The 24,406-nt window shown below is 40.4% G+C and overlaps 1 protein-coding gene across 3 annotated transcripts in view; it reads right to left on the minus strand.

The window, feature by feature from the left end:
* Neurl4 (neuralized E3 ubiquitin protein ligase 4) overlaps window positions 1–24,406 on the minus strand; it is a 508,598-nt gene that overhangs the window by 162,500 nt on the left and 321,692 nt on the right. For all 3 annotated transcript variants that reach the window (XM_071695559.1, XM_071695560.1, XM_071695561.1), the window contains exons 8-9: window positions 21,261–21,354; window positions 15,570–15,669 (exon numbers count right to left, since the gene is read on the minus strand). In XM_071695559.1, the coding sequence (XP_071551660.1) occupies window positions 15,570–15,669; window positions 21,261–21,354 (194 nt within the window). The remainder of the gene's footprint in view (window positions 1–15,569; window positions 15,670–21,260; window positions 21,355–24,406) is intronic.

The raw sequence follows: 24,406 nt of genomic DNA on the forward strand, positions 1-24,406 counted from the left end.
CTCCCTAAAATTTAATGATACTCTCTCATCCCAACTCTCATTTGCCCGCTTTTTCACCTCTTGCACCTTTCTCTTGACCTCCTGCCTCTATCTTTTATACATCTCCAAATCATTTGCATTTTTTCCCTGCAAAAATCATCTAAATGCCTCTCTCTTTTTCACTAATAATCTTACTTCTTCATCCCACCACTCACTACCCTTTCTAATCTGTCCACCTCCCACGCTTCTCATGCCACAAGCATCTTCTGCGCAAACCAACACTGCTTCCCTAAATACATCCCATTCCTCCCCCACTCCCCTTACCTCCTTTGTTCTCACCTTTTTCCATTCTGTACTCAGTCTCTCCTGGTACTTCCTCACACAAGTCTCCTTCCCAAGCTCACTTACTCTCACCACCCTCTTCACCCCAACAAACTCTCTTCTTTTCTGAAAACCCTTACAAATCTTCACCTTCACCTCCACAAGATAATGATCAGACATCCCTCCAGTTGCGACTCTCAGCACATTAACATCCAAAAGTCTCTTTTTCGCGCGCCTGTCAATTAACACGTAATCCAATAACTCTCTCTGGCCATCTCTCCTACTTACATACGTATACTTATGTATATCTCGCTTTTTAAACTAGGTATTCCCAATCACCAGTCCTTTTTCAGCACATAAATCTACAAGCTCTTCACCATTTCCATTTACAACACTGAACACTCCATGTATACCAATTATTCCCTCAACTGCCACATTACTCACCTTTGCATTCAAATCACCCATCACTATAACCCGGTCTTGTGCATCAAAACCACTAACACACTCATTCAGCTGCCCCCAAAACACTTGCCTCTCATGATCTTTCTTCTCATGCCCAGGTGCATATGCACCAATAATCACCTATCTCTCTCCATCAACTTTCAGTTTTACCCATATCAATCTAGAATTTACTTTCTTACATTCTATCACATACTCCCACAACTCCTGTTTCAGGAGTAGTGCTACTCCTTCCCTTGCTCTTGTCCTCTCACTAACCCCTGATTTTACTCCCAAGACATTCCCAAACCACTCTTCCCCTTTACCCTTGAGCTTCGTTTCACTCAGAGCCAAAACATCCAGGTTCCTTTCCTCAAACATGCGGAAGATGAAAGCCGGCAAGGCAGCAGGTTTGGATGGTATTGCAGTGGAATTTATGAAAAATGGGGGTGACTGTATTGTTGACTGGTTGGTAAGGTTATTCAATGTATGTATGATTCATGGTGAGGTGCCTGAGGATTGGCGGAATGCTTGCATAGTGCAATTGTACAAAGGCAAAGGGGATAAGAGTGAGTACTCAAATTACAGAGGTATAAGTTTGTTGAGTATTCCCGGTAAATTATATGGGAGGGTGAAGGCATGTACAGAACATCAGATTGGGGAAGAGCAGTGTAGTTTCAGAAGTGGTAGAGGATGTGTAGATCAGGTGTTTGCTTTGAAGAATGTATTTGAGAAATACTTAGAAAAGCAAATGGATTTGTATGTAGCATTTATGGATCTGGAGAAGGCATATGATAGAGTTGATAGAGATGCTCTGTGGAAGGTACTAAGAATATATGGTGTGGGAGGCAAGTTGTTAGAAGTAGTGAAAAGTTTTTATTGAGGATATAAGGCATGTGTACGTGTAGGAAGAGAGGAAAGTGATTGGTTCTCAGTGAATGTTGGTTTGCGGCAGGGGTGTGTGATGTCTCCATGGTTGTTTAATTTGCTTATGGATGGGGTTGTTACAGAGGTGAATGCAAGAGTTTTGGAAAGAGGGGCAAGTATGCAGTCTGTTGTGGATGAGAGAGCTTGGGAAGTGAGTCAGTTGTTGTTTGCTGATGATACAGTGCTGGTGGCTGATTCGGTTGAGAAACTGCAGAAGCTGGTGACTGAGTTTGGTAAAGTGTGTGAAAGAAGAAAGCTGAGAGTAAATTTGCATAAGAGCAAGGTTATTAGGTACAGTAGGGTTGAGGGACAAGTCAATTGGGAGGTAAGTTTCAATGGAGAAAAACTCATGGAAGTGAAGTGTTTCAGATATCTGGGAGTGGATTTGGCAGTGGATGGAACCATGGAAACGGAAGTGAATCATAGGGTGGGGGAGGAGGGCGAAAGTTCTGGGAGCGTTGAAGAATGTGTGGAAGTCGAGAACATTATCTCGGAAAGCAAAAATGGGTATGTTTGAAGGAATAGTGGTTCCAACAATGTTATATAGTTGCAAGATTGGGCTATAGATAGAGTTGTGCAGAAGAGGGTGGATGTGTTGGAAATGAGATGTTTGAGGACAATATGTGGTGTGAGGTGGTGTGATCGAGTAAGTAATAACAAGGTAAGAGAGATGTGTGGTAATAAAAAGAGAGTGGTTGAGAGAGCAGAAGAGGGTGTTTTGAAATAGTTTGCTCACATGGAGAGAATGAGTGAGGAAAGATTGACTAAGAGGATACATGTGTCAGAGGTGGAGGGAACCAGGAGAAGTGGGAGACCAAATTGGAGGTGGAAAGATGGAGTTAAAGAGATTTTGAGTGATTGGGGCCTGAATATGCAGGAGGGTGAAAGGCGTGCAAGGAATAGAGTGAATTGGAACGACGTGGTATACCGGGGTCGACATGCTCTCAGTGGATTGAATGTTAATGAATGTGGTCTTTGTTGTCTTTTCCTAGTGCTATCCCATGCTGTGGTTTCGGTGCAGTATTACATGACAGATAGAGACTGAGTGTGAACAAATGGTGCCTTTGTTGTCTTCCTAGTGGGGAGGGGGTTGTTATTTCATGTGTGGCAGGGTGGCGATGGGAATGAATAAAGGCAGACAGTATGAATTATGTACATGTGTATATATGTATATGTCTGTGTGTATATATATACGTTGAGATGTATGGGTATGTATATTTGCCTGTGTGGACGTGTATGTATATACATGTGTATGTGGGTGGGTTGGGCCATTCTTTCGTTTCCTTGCGCTACCCCACTAACGCAGGAGACAGCGACAAAGCAAAATAAAATAAAGAATAAATAATCACTATCACCCTTTCATTACTTACTTGATCAAACCACCTCACACCACATTTTGTCCTCAAACATCTCATTTCCAGCACATCCACCCTCCTCCGCACAACTCTATTTTTTCTATTTATTTATTTATTTATTATACTTATTCAGTCTCCCACGTTTGCAAGTTAGCGCAAGGAAACAGAGGAAAGAATGGCCCAACCCACCCACGTACACATGTATATCCATAAACCCCACACACGCACATATACATACCTATACATACATATACATACACAGACATATACATAAATACAAATGTACACACTCATACCTGCTGCTCCCATCCATTCCCGTCGTCACCCCACGACACATGAAATGGCAACCCTTTCCCCCCATGTGCGCACGGGATAGCACTAGGAAAAGACAACATAGGCCATATTCATTAACATTCAGTCTCTAGCTGTTCTGTGTGATGCACTAAAACCACAGCTCCCTTTCCACATCCGGGCCCCACAAAACTTTCTATTGTTTACCCCAGACACTTCACATGCCCTGGTTCAATCCATTGACAGCACTTCGACCCCAGTATACCACATTGTTCCAATTCACATTCCTTGCACGCCTTTCATCCTCCTGTATGTTCAGGCCCCGATCGCTCAAAATCTTTTTCACTCCATCCTTCCACCTCCAATTTGATCTCATACTTCTCCTTGTACCCTCCACCTCTGACACATATATATCCTCTTGGTCAATCTTTCCTCACTCATTCTCTCCATGTGACCAAACCATTTCAATACACCCTCTTCTGCTCTCTCAACCACATTCTTTTCATTACCACACATCTCTCTTACCCTTTCATTACTTACTCGATCAAACCACCTCACACCACACATTGTCCACAAACACTTCATTTCCAACAGATCCACCCTCCTCCACACAACTCTATCTATAGCCCATGCCTCACAACCATATAACATTGTTGGAACCACAATTCCTTCAACTATACACATTTTTGCTCTCCGAGATACTGTTCTCACCTTCCATGCATTCTTTAATGCTCCTAGTACCTTTGACCCTCCCCCACCATGAGACTCACTTCCACTTCCATGGTTCCCTCCGCTGCTACATCTACTCCCAGATATCTAAAACACTTCACTTCCTCCAGTTTTTCTCCATTCAAACTTACCTCTCAATTAACTTGTCCCTCACCCTACTGTACCTAATAACATTCACTCTCAGCTTTCTTCTTTAACACACTTTACCAAACTCAGTCACCAACTTCTGCAGTTTCTCACTCAAATCAGCCACCAGCACTGTATCATCAGCAAACAACAACTGACTCACTTCCCAAGCCCTCTCATCCACAACAGACTGCATACTTGCCACTCTCTCCAAAGTTCTTGTATTCAACTCCCTAACAACCCCATCCATAAACAAATTAAACAGCTATGGAGACATTACGTGCCCCTGCTGCAAACATACATTCACTGAGAACCAATCACTTTCCTCTCTTCCTACTCATACACATGCCTTACATCCTTGATAAAAACTTTTCACTGCTTCAAGCACTTACCTCCCACGCCAAATCCTCTTTATATCTTTCACAGAGCATCTCTATCAACTCTATCTTAGGCATTCTCCAGATCCATAAATGCTACATAAAATTCATTTGATTTCCCTAAGTATTTCTCACATACATTCTTCAAAGCAAACATTTGATCCACAGACGAAAGAATGGCTTAACCCACCAACATACACATGTATATACATACACACCAACACACGCACATATACATACCTATACATTTTAACATGTACATACATATACATACACAGACATATACATATATACACATGTACATAATCATATATTTATACTTACTTCCTTCATCCATTCCCGTCACCACCCCACCACACATGAAAAGGCACCCCCTCTCCCCACACGCGCGCAAGGCAGCTCAAGGAAAAGACAACAAAGGCCACATTCGTTCACATTCAGTCTCTAGCTGTCACATGTAATGCACCGAAACCACTGCTCCCTTTCCACATCCAAGCCCCACAAAACTTTCCATGGTTTACCCCAGACACTCCACATGCCCTGGTTCAATCCAATGACAGCATGTCGATTCTGGTATACCACAATTCACTGTATTCTTTGTACACCTTTCACCTTCTAGTATGTTCAAGCCCCGATTGCTCAAAATCTTTTTCACTCCATCCTTCCACCTCCAATTTGGTCTCCCATCTCTCCCTCAAACATACTCATTTTTGCTCTCCGAGATAAGGTTCTCGCCTTCCACACACTCTTCAACACTCACAGAACCTTCACCCCCTCCCCCACCCTGTGACTCACTTATGCTTCCATGGTTCCATCTGCTGCTAAATCTACTCCCAGATATTTAAAACACTTCACTTCCTCCAGTTTTTCTCCATTCAAACTTACCTCCCAATTAACTCGTCCCTCAACCCTACTGAACCTTATAACCTTCCTCTTATTCACATTTACTCTCAGCTTTCTTCTTTCACACACTTTACCAAACTCAGTCACCAGCTTCTGCAGTTACTCACCCAAATAAGCCACTGACGCTGTATCATCAGCGAACAACAACTGACTCACTTCCCTAGCTCTCATCCACAACAGACTGTATACTTGCCCTTCTCTCCAAAACTCTTGCATTCACCTCCCTGACAACCCCATCCATAAACACATTAAACAACCATGGAGACATCATGCACCCCTGCTGCAAACCGACATTCACTGGGAACCAATCACTTTCCTCTCTTCCTACACGTACACATGCCTTACATCCTTGATAAAAACTTTTCACTGCATCTACCAACTTACCTCCCAAACCACATACTCTCAATACCTTCCACAAAGCATCTCTATCAACTCTATCATATGCCTTCTCCAGATCCATAAATGCTACATACAAATTCATCTATTTTTCTAAGTATTTCTCACATACATTCTTCAAAGCAAACATCTGATCCACACATCCTCTACCACTTCTGAAACCACATTGCTCTTCCCTAATCTGATGCTCTGTACATGCCTTTACCCTCTCAATCAATACCCTCCCATATAATTTTCAAGGAATACTCAACAAACTTATACCTCTGTAATTTGAAAACTCATCTTTATCCCCTTTGCCTTTGTACAATGGCACTATGCATGCATTCTGCTAATCCTCAGGCACTTCACCATGAACCATACATACAATGAATATCTTCACCAACCAGTCACTCCCTTTTTTAATAAATTCCATTGCAATACCATCCAAACCTGCCCCATTGCCAACTTTCATCTTCTGCAAAACTTTAACTACTTCTCTGTTTACCAAACCATTCTCCCTGACCCTCTCATTTCATACAACACCTCGACCAAAACACCCTATATCTGCCACTCAATCATCAAACACATTAAACAAACACTCAAAATACTCACTCCATCTCCTTCTCACTTCACCACCACTTATTATTACCTTCCCATTAGCCCCCTTCACCGATGTTCCCATTTGTTCTCCTGTCTTACGCACTTTATTGACCTCCTTCCAAAACATCTTTATATTCTCCCTAAAATTTAATAATATTCTCTTACCTCAACTCTCATTTGTCCTCTTTTTCACCTCTTGCACCTTTCTCTTGACCTCCTGCCTCCTCCTTTTATACACCTCCCAGTCATTTGCAGTACTTTATTGCAAAAATTGTCCAAATGCCTCTCTCTTCTCTTTCACTAACAATCTTAATTCTTCATCCCACCACCCACTACCCTTTCTAATCTGCCCACCTTCCACCTTTGTCATGCTACAGGTATCTTTTACGCAAGCCATCACTGCTGCCCTAAATACATCCCATTCCTCCCTCACTCCCCTTATGTCATCTGCTCTCACCTTTTTCCATTTTGAACTGAATCTCTCCTTGTAATTCCTCACACAAGTCTCCTTTCCAAGCTCACTTACTCTCACCACTCTCTTCACCCCAACCTTCAAAATACTTAATCCATCTCCTTCTCACTTCACCACCACTTGTTATTACCTCCCAATTAGCCCCCTTCACTGATGTTCCCATGTGTTCCCTTGTCTTACGCACTTTATTTACCTCCTTCCAAAACATCTTTTTATTTTCCCTAAAATTTAATGATACTCTCTCACCCTAACTCTCTTTTGTCCTCCTTTTCACCTCTTGCATCTTTCTCTTGACCTCCTGCCTCCTTCTTTTATACATCTCCCGGTCATTTGCAGTACTTTTTTGCAAAAATCATCCAAATGCCTCTCTTCTCTTTCACTAACAATCTTACTTCTTCATCCCACCACTCACTACCCTTTCTAATCTGCCCTTTGTCATGCCACAGGTATCTTTTGCACAAGCCATCACTGCTTCCCTAAACACATCCCATTCCTACCACACTCCCCTTACATCATTTGCTCTCATCTTTTTCCATTCTGAACTCAATCTCTCCTGGTACTTCCTCACATAAGTCTCCTTTCCAAGCTCACTTACTCTCACCACTCTCTTCACCCAACATAATCTCTTCTTTTCTGAAAACCTCTACAAATCTTCACCTTTGCCTCCACAAAATAATGATCAGACATCCCTCCAGTTGTCCCTCTCAGCACATTAACATCCAAATGTATCTCTTTCACATGTGTGAGCCTATCAATTAACATGTAATCCAATAAAGCTCTCTGGCCATCTCTCTTACTTACATACGTATACTTACGTATATCTCGCTTTTTAAACCAGGTATTCCCAATCACCAGTCCCTTTTCAGCACACAAAGCTACAAGCTCTTCACCATTTCCATTTAAACAATGAACACCCTATATACACCAATAATAACCTCAACTGCCACATTACTCACCTTTGCATTCAAATCACCCATCACTATAACCCGGTCTCATGCATCAAAGCTGCTAACACACTCACTCAGCTGCTCCCAAAAAAATGCCTCTCATGATCTTTCTTCTCATGACCAGGTGCATAGGCACCAATAATCACCCTTCTCTCTCCATCCACTTTCAGTTTTACCCATATCAATCTAGAATTTACTTTCTTACACTCTATCACATACTCTCACAACTCATGCTTCAGGAGTAGTGCTACTCCTTCCTTTGCTCTTATCCTCTCACCAACCCCTAACTTTACTCCCAAGACATTACCAAACCACTCTTCCCCTTTACCCTTCAGCTTTGTTTCACTCAGAGCCAAAACATCCAGGTTCCTTTCCTCAAACATACTACCTACTTCTCCTTTTTTCTCATCTTGGTTATATTCACACATATTCAGACACCCCAGTGTGAGCCTTCGAGGAGGAAATACAAGGATGGGAGGGTTTCTAGCCCCCCACTCCTGTCCCCTTTAGTCGCCTTCTACGACACGCAGGGAATGTGTGGGAAGTATTCTTTCTCCCCTATCCCAATAATAATAATAATAATAATAATAATAATAATAATAATAATAATAATAATAATAAAACCAAAAGAAGGAACAGAGAAGGGGGCCAGGTGAGGATATTCCCTCAAAGGCCCAGTCCTCTGTTCTTAACGCTACCTCGCTAACGCGGGAAATGGCGAATAGTTTGAAAGAAAAAAGAAAAATACTAATACACACTAATAATAACCTCAAAATTCTGGGAGCCTTGAAGAATGTGTGGAAGTCAAGAACATTATCTCGGAAAGCAAAAATGGGTATGTTTGAAGGAATAGTGGTTCCAACAATGCTGTATGGTTGCGAGGCGTGGACTATGGATAGAGTTGTGCGCAGGAGGATGGATGTGCTGTAAATGAGATGTTTGAGGACAATGGTGTGAGGTGGTTTGATCAAGTAAGTAACGTAAGGGTGAGAGATGTGTGGAAATAAAAAGAGCGTGGTTGAGAGAGCAGAAGAGGGTGTTTTGAAATGGTTTGGTCACATAGAGAGAATGAGTGAGGAAAGATTGACCAAGAGGATATATGTGTCGGAGGTGGAGGGAACGAGGAGAAGAGGGAGACCAAATTGGAGGTGGAAAGATGGAGTGAAAAAGATTTTGTGTGATCGGGGCCTGAACATGCAGGAGGGTGAAAGGAGGGCAAAGATTAGAGTGAATTGGAGCGATGTGGTATACCGGGGTTGACGTGCTGTCAGTGGATTGAATCAAGGCATGTGTATGGGGGTGGGTTGGGCCATTTCTTTCGTCTGTTTCCTTGCGCTACCTCGCAAACGCGGGAGACAGCGACAAAGCAAAATAAGAATAATAAAAATAAATAATAATAATAACAATAATAATAATAATAATAATAATAATAATAATAATAACAATAATAATAATAATAATTTTTTTTTTTTTATACTTTGTCGCTGTCTCCCGCGTTTGCGAGGTAGCGCAAGGAAACAGACGAAAGAAATGGCCCAACCCCACCCATACACATGTATATACATACGTCCACACACGCAAATATACATACCTACACAGCTTTCCATGGCTTACCCCAGACGCTTCACATGCCTTGATTCAATCCACTGACAGCACGTCAACCCCGATATACCACATCGCTCCAATTCACTCTATTCCTTGCCCTCCTTTCACCCTCCTGCATGTTCAGGCCCCAATCACACAAAATCTTTTTCACTCCATCTTTCCACCTCCAATTTGGTCTCCCTCTTCTCCTTGTTCCCTCCACCTCCGACACATATATCCTCTTGGTCAATCTTTCCTCACTCATCCTCTCCATGTGCCCAAACCACTTCAAAACACCCTCTTCTGCTCTCTCAACCACGCTCTTTTTATTTCCACACATCTCTCTTACCCTTACGTTACTCACTCGATCAAACCACCTCACACCACACATTGTCCTCAAACATCTCATTTCCAGCACATCCATCCTCCTGCGCACAACTCTATCCATAGCCCACGCCTCGCAACCATACAACATTGTTGGAACCACTATTCCTTCAAACATACCCATTTTTGCTTTCCGAGATAATGTTCTCGACTTCCACACATTCTTCAAGGCCCCCAGAATTTTCGCCCCCTCCCCCACCCTATGATCCACTTCCGCTTCCATGGTTCCATCCGCTGCCAGATCCACTCCCAGATATCTAAAACACTTCACTTCCTCCAGTTTTTCTCCATTCAAACTCACCTCCCAATTGACTTGACCCTCAACCCTACTGTACCTAATAACCTTGCTCTTATTCACATTTACTCTTAACTTTCTTCTTCCACACACTTTACCAAACTTAACCGCCATCTCCTGCGTCAGCAAGGTACCACAAGGAAACAGATGAGGAATGGCCCTAGCCACCCACATACACAAGTTTATCTATTTATTCTATTATACTTAATCTCCATCTCCCGCGTTAGCGAGGTAGCGCAAGGAAACAGACAAAAGAATGGCCCAACTCACCCACATAAATACGCGCCCACATATGCACATATACATACCTATGCATTTCAACGTATACATACATATACATACACAGACATATACATATATACACATGTGCGTCTTCATACTTGCTGCCTTCAACCACTCCCCTCGCCACCCTGCCACACATGAAATCACTCTATTCCTTGGATGCCTTTCACCCTCCTGTATGTTCAGGCACCGATCGCTCAAAATATTTTCCACTCCATCCTTCTACCTCCAATTTGATCTCCCACTTCTCTCTTTTCCCTCCACCTCTGACACATATATCCTCTTTATTAATCTTTCCTTACTCATTCTCTCCATGTGTCCAAACCATTTCAACACACCCTCTTATGCTCTCTCAACCACACTCTTTTTATTACCACACATCTCTCTTACCCTTTCATTACTTATTTGATCAAACCACCTCACACCACATATTGTCCTAAAACATTTCATTTCCAAAACATCCATCCTCCTTCGCTCAACCCTATCTATAGCCCATGCCTTGCAACCATATAACATTGTTGGAACCACGATTCCTTCACACATACCCATTTTCGCTCTTCGAGATAATGTTCTCGCCTTCCCCACATTCTTCAACGCTTCCAGAACCTTTGCTCTCTCCCCCAACCTGTGACTCACTTCTGCTTCCGTGGTTCCATCCGCTGCTAAGTCCACCCACAGATATCTATAACACTTCCTCCAGTTTTTCTCCATTCAAATTTACCTCCCAATTAACTCGTCCCTCAACCCTCCTGAACCTAATAACCTTGCTCTTATTCACATTTACTCTCAACTTCCATCTTTCACACACTTACCAAAGTCAGTCACCAGCTTCTGCAGCTTCTCACCTGATTAATAATAATAATAATAATAATCAGACTCATCTAGCATGTTTTCCCTGTACTTATCGCATATTTTCATGGGTATCCTTGCACTGACACTATGCAGCTGCAACATTCATGCCTATAATTTTTTTTTAAGATAAATGCTCTAATCACAAACAAAAGTCCTCAGGACCAGTAGGACCCTGAATGACTAAAGAAAGGCGTGGGGATAGGAGAAAAATGACAAAGAACAAACTCTGAGTTTTTAAATGAAAAGAGTGAGAAAAAGTGTGAATATGAGACAAAAAACGTTTCATATATGGCACAGTATATATTAGGAAAACACTCTAATCCTTCACATGTTGCTTAATGTACATAAGAGAAAAATTAAAATAGGCTATCCTGACATGGTGAAGTAAGATGATTCTATACATCATCTCAACACTCAGAGGTCTGGATAATCGTGCTTCTCAAAGTGAAAGCTATCAAGAACCAAATTTCAAGTATAAAAATAGCTCTATAACTACCTTATGGAATGACAGTATATTAGACAAATCTGGGTGAATGCCAGTGACAAGCAACTGAGCTTGTAACAAATTATGAGCATTTAAAGTAAATGGAATTAATAATTACACATGTGTAATGATACAGTAGGATGAAAGGTTAGCAGTGAGAGGAATACATATATGACAGAGGAAGACATCATAAATGAGGAAATAAGAAGAGCCATACAGCCAAAGAAGAGAACTTGGAATATGGGTAGAGTGGTGACTGAAATGGCGAACAGAGGAGGTGAAACCGCTGTGAAGCAGACCTATAAAAAGTTTATGGAAGCATGGAGGAGTGATCACATGCCTTTTGACTGGATGAAGGAAGTGCTTATCTTATTGTGTAAAGAAAAGGGAACCAACAGTGACTGAGAATTGCTGAGGTAGAAGGCTTCTTAGGAAGAAGTAGGCAGGTAGCCACAGACCAGGGAGGTAAGTTTCTAGTACTAGCTGCCCAGGTATTTGGAGGGTTACTGATGGCTGAGTAGAACCAGCACTTCAGTGGTTGTCAAGTTGTGTTCCTTTGACTCAGGTAAGCTGTCTTTTCTTTCTGCCTCACCCACACATGTACTGCAAACACACTATCCACAAAAATCACTCCCTGTCACACAACATTTGACAATACTGAACTATTACAATTCATTCTTTGTTAACTCTAGATTTTCTTGTGGTGAGCGCTATGCTCTAGCCCTACCTTTTGGCAAAATGGTAGGAGCAATAAACAGAAGTAGTAGGTAGAAACATCAGACAGGAGTGTTAGGTAAAAAACATTTGGTAGAAGTATTAGGTAGAAACGTTTTCTTGAAGCACTAGGTAGAAGTAGTACGTTAGAATATCAGGCAGGAACATTAGGCAGACATGTTAGGTCTTAGAACATTAGGCAAGAGCCTCTGGAAACACTGTGCTAGAGATGCCCTCTGCTAGTGGCCTGTTAAGGGTGAAGTACTAAAGGCTAAGAAGAGACACTGGAATTTAACAGTTATGGAGACTCTTTTGCCAAAGCCACCCCCTTGAGAGAGTTACCAAAGGCAATGGGCATCAGAGGAATAGATAGGTACATATATAGAAAGAAGTCTCCTTAGCATAGCTGGCAAGGTGTAAGATAGTGACTGTGATAGAAAAACTAGTGACCTTGCTGGTGAATAAAAGGTGGGTTTGACAGGGAAAAGGGTGTGTGAACCAAGTTCTTGTAATTAGAAGCATAGTAGAGAGAATTCTAAAGAAACATATGTATTCAACATTTAAGGAACTAGAAAATACATAAGACCCAGTAATAAGGAAAGCTTTCTGAGACATTCTGATTCTGCATGGTGCTAATGAAGGACCTCTGAGTGGTCTTAAGAACAATGCAAGAAAGTAGTGCACGTGTGATAATTTGGGGTGGCTTGAGGTGTTTGAAAAAAATGATGGAAAGTTTCAAAATTATGTGCAACAACCAAGGTCATTCAGAATTTTATGTATGGGGCAACTCATGAGATGAGAGTGCGAGAGGTGACTCCTTTGTGATATTTCATCATAGGGAAACAGGGTGGAAGGTGCCTCTGTTACTGTATGCAGATGATACTGTATTGTTAGCTATATGAGATAAAGATCTGGATAGAATGATGGGCTATAATGATGTTCGTAGGGGGATGAATAACATTAAAGCAAAATAAAGTCTAACACTAGTTTTAGAAATGGAAGGGTGATTACAATGTAATATTTGTTTGCAACTTAGAGAACTTGAAAATTTGGGAGTTTAGATACTTAGGAAAAAAGTTCAGTAAGAAAGGTAATGATGATACAGCGCTGGTGGCTGATTCATGTGAAAAACTGCAGAAGCTGGTGACTGAGTTTGGTAAAGTGTGTGAAAGAAAAAAGTTAAGAGTAAATGTGAATAAGAGCAAGGTTATTAGGTACAGTAGGGTTGAGGGTCAAGTCAATTGGGAGGTAAGTTTGAATGGAGAAAAACTGGAGGAAGTAAAGTGTTTTAGATATCTGGGAGTGGATCTGGCAGCAGATGGAACCATGGAAGCAGAAGTGAATCATAGGGTGGGGGAGGGGGCGAAAATTCTGGGAGCCTTGAAGAATGTTTGGAAGTCGAGAACATTATCTCGGAAAGCAAAAATGGGTTTGTTTGAAGGAATAGTGGTTCCAACAATGTTGTATGGTTGTGAGGCGTGGGCTAAAGATAGAGTTGTGCGCAGGAGCGTGGATGTGCTGGAAATGAGATGTTTGAGGACAATATGTAGTGTGAGGTGGTTTGATCGAGTAAGTAATCTAAGGGTAAGAGAGATGTGTGGAAATAAAAAGAGTGTGGTTGAGAGAGCAGAAGAGGATGTTTTGAAATGGTTTGGGCACATGGAGAGAATGAGTGAGGAAAGATTGACCAAGAGGATATATGTGTGTCGGAGGTGGAGGGAACGAGGAGAAGTGGGAGACCAAATTGGAGGTGGAAAGATGGAGTGAAAAAGACTTTGAGTGATTGGGGCCTGAACATGCAGGAGGGTGAAGGGCGGGCAAGGAATGGAGTGAACTGGATCGATTTAGTATACCGGGGTCGACGAGCTGTCAATGGATTGAATCAGGGCATGTGAAGCGTCTGGGGTAAACCATGGAGAGTTCTGTGGGGCCTGGATGTGGAGGGGGAGCTGTGGTTTCGGCCATTATTACATGACAGCTAGAGACTGAGTGTGAACGAATGGGGCCTCTGGTGTCTTTTCCTAGCGCTACCTCGCACACTTGAGGGGGGAGGGGGATGCTATTCCATGTGTGGCGAGGTGGCGATGGGAATGAATAAAGGCAGACAGTATGAATTATGTACATATGTATATATGTATATGTCTGTGTGTGTATATATATGTGTACAATGAGATGTATAGGTATGTATATTTGAGAGTGTTAACGTGTATGTATATACATGTGTATGGGGGTGGGTTGGGCCATTTCTTTTGTCTGTTTCCTTGCGCTACCTCGCAAACGCGGGAGACAGCGACAAAGCAAAATAATAATAATAATAAAAAGAAAGGTAATGGTAGAACTAAAGTATAATGCAGAATCTTGCAAGCAGAAAATTTGGAGGTATGCTGGAAGTGCTGGTATGTGGAAAAAATTTTATAGTAAAGTGAGCAAAAGGTTTGCATGGAGTACTTGCCTCAATCCTAATGTACGGATGTGAAACCCAAGTTTACATATGTCAAGGGAGGTGAAAAATCAATAGAAGTACAATAGGATAACTCACAGTACAGCCAGAATCAAAAGGATTGACAGAATAAAGAACAAAGACGTGAGAAGTTATGTGCAGTGAAGAAATAACCACAAAGCTGCATGGATAAAAGCCTATTAAGATGAAATGGCAGTGAAGAATGGATGGCAGATGATAAGCTCACAATGAAAAAATATAGTACTACAGTAAGTGATACATGGTAGAGAGGAAAGCAGACAACAATACAAAAATTATGAGAAATGATTAGGGCTATGGATATGTCATACCAAAATGGTAGAGGAATGACAGGGGATCAGATATGAACGAAGTAGTTTGTGCATGGAGGTGGTGAGAATGGAGACAGTGGTCTCACTTGATGAATCATTTTAATGTGCAAAGCAAAAAAATATGAAGTGCTTGTGCATGAAGGGAAGCCCATAGTTCACTTCAGCACACTTGGCATGAGCCAACGGTGTGCATTAGTGAATGTTAGAGGCTGTATGTACCTGATCCACCCATAAAAATTGAAAATACAGTTCATGATGATAGATCCATCTTTTACCTAAAGCACTTGTACATTTGAAAAACATAAATAATAAGGATGCCACTCTTAAATGGACCTGCATCTTACTTGGGTCGATGAGCTGTTCGGCCGTTATTAATGACTTGGGCATATGTTCCACAATTAGAATGGAACAGCAGTGCTTCACTTCCATCGTCATCTGATGGTACTGTAGATAGAAAAATTGCTGTCTGTCAACTTCAACCATCATGATCTACACTTTACTTCAAAAAATACTGCAGTATTGGGTTTGTGGGTTTTAAGTCAATCAGAGTTAATTTCCATAGAAGATGCATGCCTATGTCTTTGATCCACCTCTTGTAAATGCATGAAGTTAGTAATGATAAGTTATACACAATTATAAGCATGCAGCCTCAAAGCATTCTCCTATATTCTCTTAATCTATGAGGTGTGATAAATACAATTTCCTTAGAATTTACACTACTTTAAAATCATACACACTGCAAACTATGCATTGTAATCAGGTAATATTAAGTCTCCATTCACAGTACAGCCTCTATAAAAATACTTGTTTCATTTAAAGTTATTTTCCCCCTTGTACCTTACTCACAACTTTCCCATCTCAAATAATTCATCATTCTACTCTGTGAGTTCCAACAACAGAATACAAATCATTAAATCAACCTTGGCTTCCCTACTTAGCCACACCAAGAAAATTAAGGTTTCATATCTTTATTCAAGAGCAGGAACAAACACTTTTTGAATAATCCATATTCAACCTTTTCCCATCCATCTTACCCCTGACTACACATAAAAGTCTTCTTTCTTTAATTTCCTCTACTCTCAAGGTGTGCTTCCCATTATCTTTTTTTTACTGACAGCTAGTGTGAGGAGGAGGCCATCTTCCTGGTACTGCCTCACTATGGGAAAAGAAACAAATAGAAAAAATGTACTGGTACCCTTTCATTGAATACAAAAGAAATGCACTTAAACTTCTTCACAGCCTGCACTTCTTTCCTGTTAAAACTGTCATCTGACCAGGAGTGGCAATTTGAAATATATCATCTTGTCAGCTTCTTGGAAAAATTAACATTCTCTAATTCCTGATTCAGATAACAAAAGCTCTTAGGAAAATTACCATTCTCTAACTCCTGATTCAGATAACAGTCTCATTCACATACAGCTACTAAAGCAGTATTCATTTTGTTCACCATGGAACAAATATATCTAATGGGCTTCTCATTTCAACCCTACTCACTTACTACGCAACCATAAAAAACATGAATTAGAAAGAACAAGTACATAAATTGGATTTATTACTTCAACTAAGATAAGGATACTGTACAAGACAAGTAAACCATTTCAACCCTGCATATCATATATGATCAGGATGATCTAGAAACAGTTCATCTCAAAAGTTAAAGGAAGATTTTATGTCAACTTAAGCTATTTTTCAACTAACCAGTAAAACTTGAGTGCAATAACGATATGGTAAACTTTCATGCAAAGTTACATACAAATTGAAAAAATATTCTAGATATCAATGATTTTACCCCTTTGGTAGGGAAGTAAGAATTCCACCTCTGTATTCCCGTGTGTCGTAGAAGGCAACTAAAGGGGGTGAAAGTGGACACTGGAAACCCTACCCTTCTTTTACTTCAATTTCTAAGAGAGGAAACAGGAGTCAAGCGGGGAATGCTTATCCTCCTCATAGGCTCAGACTGGGGTGTCTGAATGTGCGTGGATGTAACCAAGATGACAAGAGAGGAGATAGGCAGTATGTTTGAGGAAAGAAACGAAGCTCAAAGGTAAAGGGGAAGAACGATTTGGAAATGTCTTAGGAGTAAAGTCAGGGGTTGGTGAGAGGACAAGAGCAAAGGAGGGAGTAGCACTACTACTGAAGCAGGAATTGTGGGAGTGTGTGATAGAGTGCAAGAAAGTAAATTCTATACTGATGTGGGTAAAATTGAAAGTGGATGGTGAGAGATGGGTCATTACTGGCACTTATGCACCTGGTCATGAGAAGAAAGATCATGAGAGGCAAGTGTTTTAGCAGCAGTTGAGTATGTGTGTGTCAGCATTTTTGGCACACGAGACTGGGTATTAGTGATGGGTGATTTAAATGCAAAGGTGAGTAATGTGGCAGTTGAAGGCATAATTGGTGCACTTGGGGTATTGAGTGTTATGAATGGAAATGGTGAAGAGCTTGTAGAGTTGTGTGCTGAAAAAAAGACTGCTGATTGGGAATACCTGATCTAAAAAGAGATATATACAAAAGTATACATATGTGTGTAGGAGAGATGGTCAACAGGCATTATAAGATTACTTTATAACTGACAAGCCTGTAAAAGAGACTTTTGCATGTAAATGTGCTGAGAGGGACAGCTGATACGATGTCTAATCACAACCTTGTGGAGGTGAGGGTGAAGATTTGTAGAGTTCTTCCAAAATGAGGAGACAATTTCATGGAGAAGTTGACTGGTGAGACTATGTGAGCTTGGAAAGAAGACGAGTGAAGAAATACCATGAAAGACTGAGTGGAGAATGGCAAAAGGTGAGAGCAAATGAAATGAGGGGAGTGGATGAGGAATGGGAGGTATTTAGGGAAGCAGTGACGGCATGTGCACGAGATGCATGTGGCATGCAAAAGGAAGGAGGTGGGCAGATTAAAAAGGGTAGTGAGTGGTGCGATGAAGTAAATTTGCTAGTGAAAGAGAAAAGAGAGGCATTTGGGCAGTGCTTATAAGGAAGGAGTAAAAATGATTGGGAGATGGAAAGAAAATGCAGCAGGAGGTCAAGACACAGAAGCAAGGATTGAAAAAGAGGGCAAATGAGAAATGGAGTGAGAGTATCATAAAACATTAGGGAGAGTAAAAAAGATGCTTTGGAAGGAGATATATAATGTGCAAAAGACAAGAGATCAAATGGGGACACAAGTGAAGGGAGCAAAAGGGTAAGTGATAACAGGTAAGGATGGAGTAAGGTGGTGATGGAGTATTTTGAAGGGAGGACTGTTAAATATGTTTGATGACAGAGTGGCAGATGTAGGGTGTTCAGGTTGGTGTGGTATGCGAAACGAGAGGGTCAGGGAGAGAGGTTTTGTGAAAAGAGAGAAAGTGGTGAAAGCCCTGTGGAAGATGAAATCCAGATGGAATTGCAGTAGAATATATTAAGAAAGGGGGTAACTGTGTTGTTAACTGGTTGGTAAGGATATTCAATGTATGTATGGATCATGGTAAAGTGCCTGAAGATTGGAGGAATGCAAATACAGTTCCATTCTATAAAGGCAATGGGGATAAGGGTGAATGTTCAAACTACAGGCATAAGTTTGTTGAGAATTCCTGGAAAATTGTATGGGAGGGTACTGATTGAAAGGGTGAAGGCATGTACAGAATATCAGATTGGGAAGGAGCAGTGTGGTTTCAGAAGTGGCAGAGGATGTGTGGATCAGTTGTTTGCTTTGACAAATGTATGTGAGAAATACTTAGAAAAACAGATGGATTTGTTTGTGGCATTTATGTATGTGGAGAAGGCATATGATAGGGTTGATAGAGATGCTATGTGGAAGGTCATTAGAATATATGGTGTGGGAGGTAAGCTGTTAGAAGCAGAGAAGTTTTTATTAAGGGCGTACGGTGTGTGTACGAGTAAGAAGAGAGGAAAGTGAGTGGTAACCATTGAAAGTCGGTCTACAGCAAGAATGTGTGATGTCTCCATGCTTGTTCAATTTGTTTATGGATTGGGTGGTGAGGTAAGTAAATGCAAGAGTTTTGGAGAGTGGGTGAATATGCAGTTTGCTGGGGATGAGAGGGCCTGGGAAGTGAGTCAATTGTTGTTTGCCCATGATACAGCACTGGTGGCTGATTCAAGTGAGAAACTGCAGAAGTTCGTGACTGAGTTTTGGAAAGTGTGTGTAAGGAGAAAGTTGAGAATAAATGTGAATAAGAGCAAGTTATCAGGTTCAGCAGGGTTGAGGGACAAATTACTTGGGAGGTAAGTTTGAATGGAGAAAAATTGGAAGTGAAGTACTTTAGATATCTGGGAGTGGACTTAGCAGCAAATTAAACCATGTTAGTGGAAATGAGTCATAGCGTGGGGGATGGGACGAAGACTCTGTTAGCAATGAAAAATATGTGGAAAGAGAGAACATTATCTCGGAGAGCAAAAATGGGTATGTTTGAAGGAATAGTAGTTCCAACAATATCATATGGTTGTGAGACATGGGGTATAGATGGGGTTGTACAGAGGAGGGTGGAAGTGTTGGAAATGAAATGCATGGTGACTAAACGTGGTGTGAGGCGGTTTGATCAAGTAATGAAAGGGTAAGAGAGATGTGTGTTAACAAAAAGAGTATAGTTGAGAGAGTAGAAGAGGGTGTGTTGAAATGGTTTGGACATATGGAGAGAATGATAGGAAAGACTGACAAAGTGGATATATGTGTCAGAGGTGGTGGGACAAACAAGGAGAAGTAGGAGACCAAATTGGAGTTGGAAGGATGGAGTGAAAAAGATTTAGAGCATTCGGGACCTGAACATACAGGAGGGTGAAAGGCGTGCAAGGAATAGATTGAATAGGAAAAATGTGGTATAACGGGGTTGCCGTGCTGTCAATGGACTGAACTAGGGCATATGAAACGTCTGGGGTAAGCCATGTAAAGGTCTGTGAAACCTGAATGTGGACAGGGAGCTGAGGTTTCGTTGCATTACAATGACAGCTAGAGACTGAGTGTGAACGAATGTGGCCTTTTTTTTGTCTGTTTTCCTGGTGCTACGCATATACATACATAAACACCAATACATGCACATCCCAAGTTTGATCCCAGGGAAATAGGGTGAAACACTTTATATCAATTTCGTGTGTCAGTACATTATGCAGATTTAAACAGATGATACCAGAGTGCCTTGTACAGATTTAGAGAGGACACCTCATTACCTGGGCACTAGCAGGTGATCTCAAAGCTTCCATCTAGTCAGAGTAGTGTAATAGGCCCTGCTTGATGGTTATCATTCAAATGATTATGGGTTCAATCCCAAAGGACATGTCAGGGGAATATCATATATCAATTTCATATACAGGGCAGGTAGTACGTAATAAGAAAGTATATATAAGTATGGGAGGGATAACAGTTGCTCTGAGTGGTGTAGCCCTAACTGATTTATGTTTGGCAAATGCTGGTCAGTGATGGTATAATGGCAACACTCTCTGCAGATACGAGATGTAAACTGTAAGTGGATATACTATAAACTGGTAAATGTGAGCATGGTTTGGACCTCTAAAAAAAGTTTATCAAATAAATGAAAGTTAAGGTACAATGGACATTTGGAACAATGGAAACACAAAGCTTAACAATATGTATTTACACAGAATGAATACAGGTTGGAAAAAAAAAAAAAAAAAAAACTGAAGTGGAAGGACAGAGAGAGAGAAAATGTGTTCATGTATATGATGGACACAAGTTTAGGTTTCTGATACTGCTTTAAAACCATGTTTGGAAATGACTACATGAAGTGTTGTTATACTGTGTTTCATACGTATTTAATAAGTAAAAATACAGCTTATGAAAAGATATAAAAGTGCTGAAAATTACATGAGAAAAAATTCAGTATAAGACACTACCAAATATGAAGCAGGTAATGAATAAGCATTATAAAGTTTGTATGAGTACTGATATCATGATCAGCATTAAAATGTTTCATACAATCAGGGAAAGTTTCTAAATGTGATACTTATCATACATTTGCTTTAAGCAAAATAAATAAAAAAAGATGATCTGCAAAATTCTAGATTCAAAAGTCTTGCCTGTGTCAGAAAGTAGGGGATGGTCACACAACTGAGTATTTCGACGTGTGATTAAATTCTGCTCTTCCCTCTCATCACGATCCACTATCGTCACCTGTAATAATGATGATGGTAAAACGTAAAATCAATTCTTTTACTACTTCAGGTAACAAAAAATTCAAACTCATTTTATGAAATTCTCAGTTGAAAGGAGCCTTTGAACCCTATCTTCTTGTTCTGGATATTTTCAATTACTGGTCAAAAACCTATAGGACACACATACATAAGTGTGAGCTTATAGCATGCACATGCCCTTAGTGATCTCACCAACAGACTCACAGGTACCCAGCCAGCACTAATCAGCTGAGGTAAAGTTTTAAATGATACAAAATCAAACATTTGGTTCATGGAAGGACCATGTATATCCTCCACTCTGGCCCACAGTAACCATTATCACAGACATAAAATGGAGCTTTCTGGCTTATGGAATTCACCAACTTGGGAGACTCTTTTGCCATGGCCATCCCAGTGAGGGAGCTCTAACAGGAATGGGCATCAGATATAGGGGAGATAGGTGCTAGCTCATGAGTCCACATACCTTTCCACATATGATTCTGTCAAGCATGCATGTGTCTGTGTACATGAAGAATCCATTCATTTTATTTCATTCTTAAACATTTGTAAGACTTTCATAATAAGTAAAAAAAAAAATCACCAGGCCAATGAACTACATATTCTAATAATGGTACTGAGTTTAAATATCCTCACAATGCTCTGGATAAAATGAATGTAATCATATGCAGCAAAAAGATAGCCAATGATTAAACAATAAAACATTACTTAGGAACAAGTCTATGAAGTCTTTCTTATCTTTGCCAAAAAAAAAAAAAATACATTTTGCAGTTTGAAAAACCTCCCTACAAAGCAGTGTCCTGCAAGAAATGAGATTTCTCTTGGATTTCCAGAAAGTCAGGACCTTCTAACACCCTACCTAAGTGGTGTGGTAGTACAAGTAATCATCAGCCTGCTGATACCTACCAACCCATGGTGGTGGCAGCTCACATATTTTGGACTCACTTTAAACCAACCAAAGTCTGTCACTGATGACATTACCAACTCACTCACCAACAGAAAAACTGCTCATGGAACACTGCCTTGGTGAGAAAAGGTTCTTCATAACTCAAAACCTACATTTTTCTACCCCACCAGTTTGTCCTACAATCAACAACAGCTTACCTGCATGAATGCCTATGAAAACCTGTGACAAAATTTTGCCTTCAAGCATCACTCCACTAATCATGTGTCTTGTTTTTGTATCAAGCTTTTTTTTTCTTATTTTACTCCCCTGGCATAATCATCCATTCTAGGATCATCTAAAACTATCTTTATCCATGAGTCAGGTCTTCTTTGGAATGTTCATGGAGTCACTGTGTATATTTCTTAGCTCTGGTACTGCATTAAACAAGCACTCTAACTTCCTCACTAAGCATTTAAATTCTTTCATTTTGAGCTATTCTATTACATTACCAGATATCATCTTTGTTTTGAGGATGGTTTAAAAAAACAATATTTCTAAGATATCACCCAAATGTGGAAATGAATATCTTCTAAATCCACTACATATGTACAACAGAAACTGACACTCATGAAGGATGAATCCCATACCAAGCAGGGCAGATCCACCAAGGCTGTCCTAAAGAACCATCTGATGAAGATGTTAGATGAATACCAAAGACTTCTACTACTAATTTCCTCCAACATCAAATTTTCTAGAATGGTTAAAGTAGAGGTTACTCTCATCACCTTCATGGATTATAATGTAAAGATGAAGTTGAGCCAATACAGTGAGTTTTTAATCAAAACAGAAATGTTCCTCACCATTCTTTTCTTTAACAGGTTCCTGGGAGGACATACAAATATTCCCATCAAAAAATATGCTTTCCAAGAGACTAAGGGATTTTACTAGGCAACAAGTGCCACTATCTTAAAAAGTCTTCCAAGAGTTGATGACTAAAGGAGTTTTTGCATTCTTAATAGTTTGATATTTTACCAAGAATCTATGATCTGGTTTACTTTACACCATCATAAAAAATAGACTTTTTGTAAGGAATGTGTGTGTGTATTTCATGAAGTGAGGTTAATGGCTAAAAAGAGCTAATCTCCTGGAGAAGTTTTCTTAAAGGTGAGGAAAAAAGTCATTCTGAGACTTAATCAAGATTTTATCTTTTATAAACTCCTGAGATATCATAAAGAAAACTGTTCTTGAGCTGTATGGAAATTCATCTTCATGTGGAGACAATGAAAGACTGATTGCCAGAAAAACTTCGAACTGTACTATGTCTAGGGCTTTTGAAAAGTCCCACTTTGACCGAGCAGTGAAACAAGTCTCCTCACTAATAAAGCACAAAAAGCTTACCCCATAAAGAGCCAACAGATCAACATCAAAACCCTAGTGAGAGTACTTGTAAGACACTCCTGAAAGAAGACATAGTGTTACTAGCCTTATTCTAATCACAAAAACAAGGACTGGAGAATATCTCAACAAAAAAGTTTCTGACATGCCTGAGCAATCAGATTCTTTAACGAATGATTCAAAGATACCCAAATGAGTGAAAATCTTAAGAATGATGAATGTAATGTGACAAGTCACCTGTAGAAACTCTCAAAACCCATGAAGTGAGTGGGGCAGTGATGTCATCACTGTGGCAGACTGACTGGTGAAAGGCTGGATTGATACAAGTGAGCTAATACTATGACAAGGTGGTGGTTAGTAATGGGTTGGGAATACTTTCATTAGCCCACCACATGAACATATGTTACAAGATACCTGACCTAAAGAGTATCAAAGATATTTCATTTCTTGCTAAACGAACTGACAGAGATAAAATTAATTCACAGTCTCATGAAACACTATATTCATAGAAAAGGTTAAAGCACTAACTATCTAGGATACAGCACATAAGTCCAAAGTTGTACATTTCAGTTCTATCCTAACTTTTGAAAGTCACCAAAGTCCACAAAGCTGCAAATGGGTACCTGATTCATCAGACTGGAGATCAAGGATGAGGGACACAATAGCAGTCACATTATTCTCCATTATATAATTAGTCAGTCAGTAGTAGTTGTTAAGCAGCCAAATACCAAGGAGGCATATTAACAGTATTACC

Source organism: Panulirus ornatus, chromosome 58, assembly GCF_036320965.1.
Source record: "Panulirus ornatus isolate Po-2019 chromosome 58, ASM3632096v1, whole genome shotgun sequence".
Taxonomy (NCBI): domain Eukaryota; kingdom Metazoa; phylum Arthropoda; class Malacostraca; order Decapoda; family Palinuridae; genus Panulirus; species Panulirus ornatus.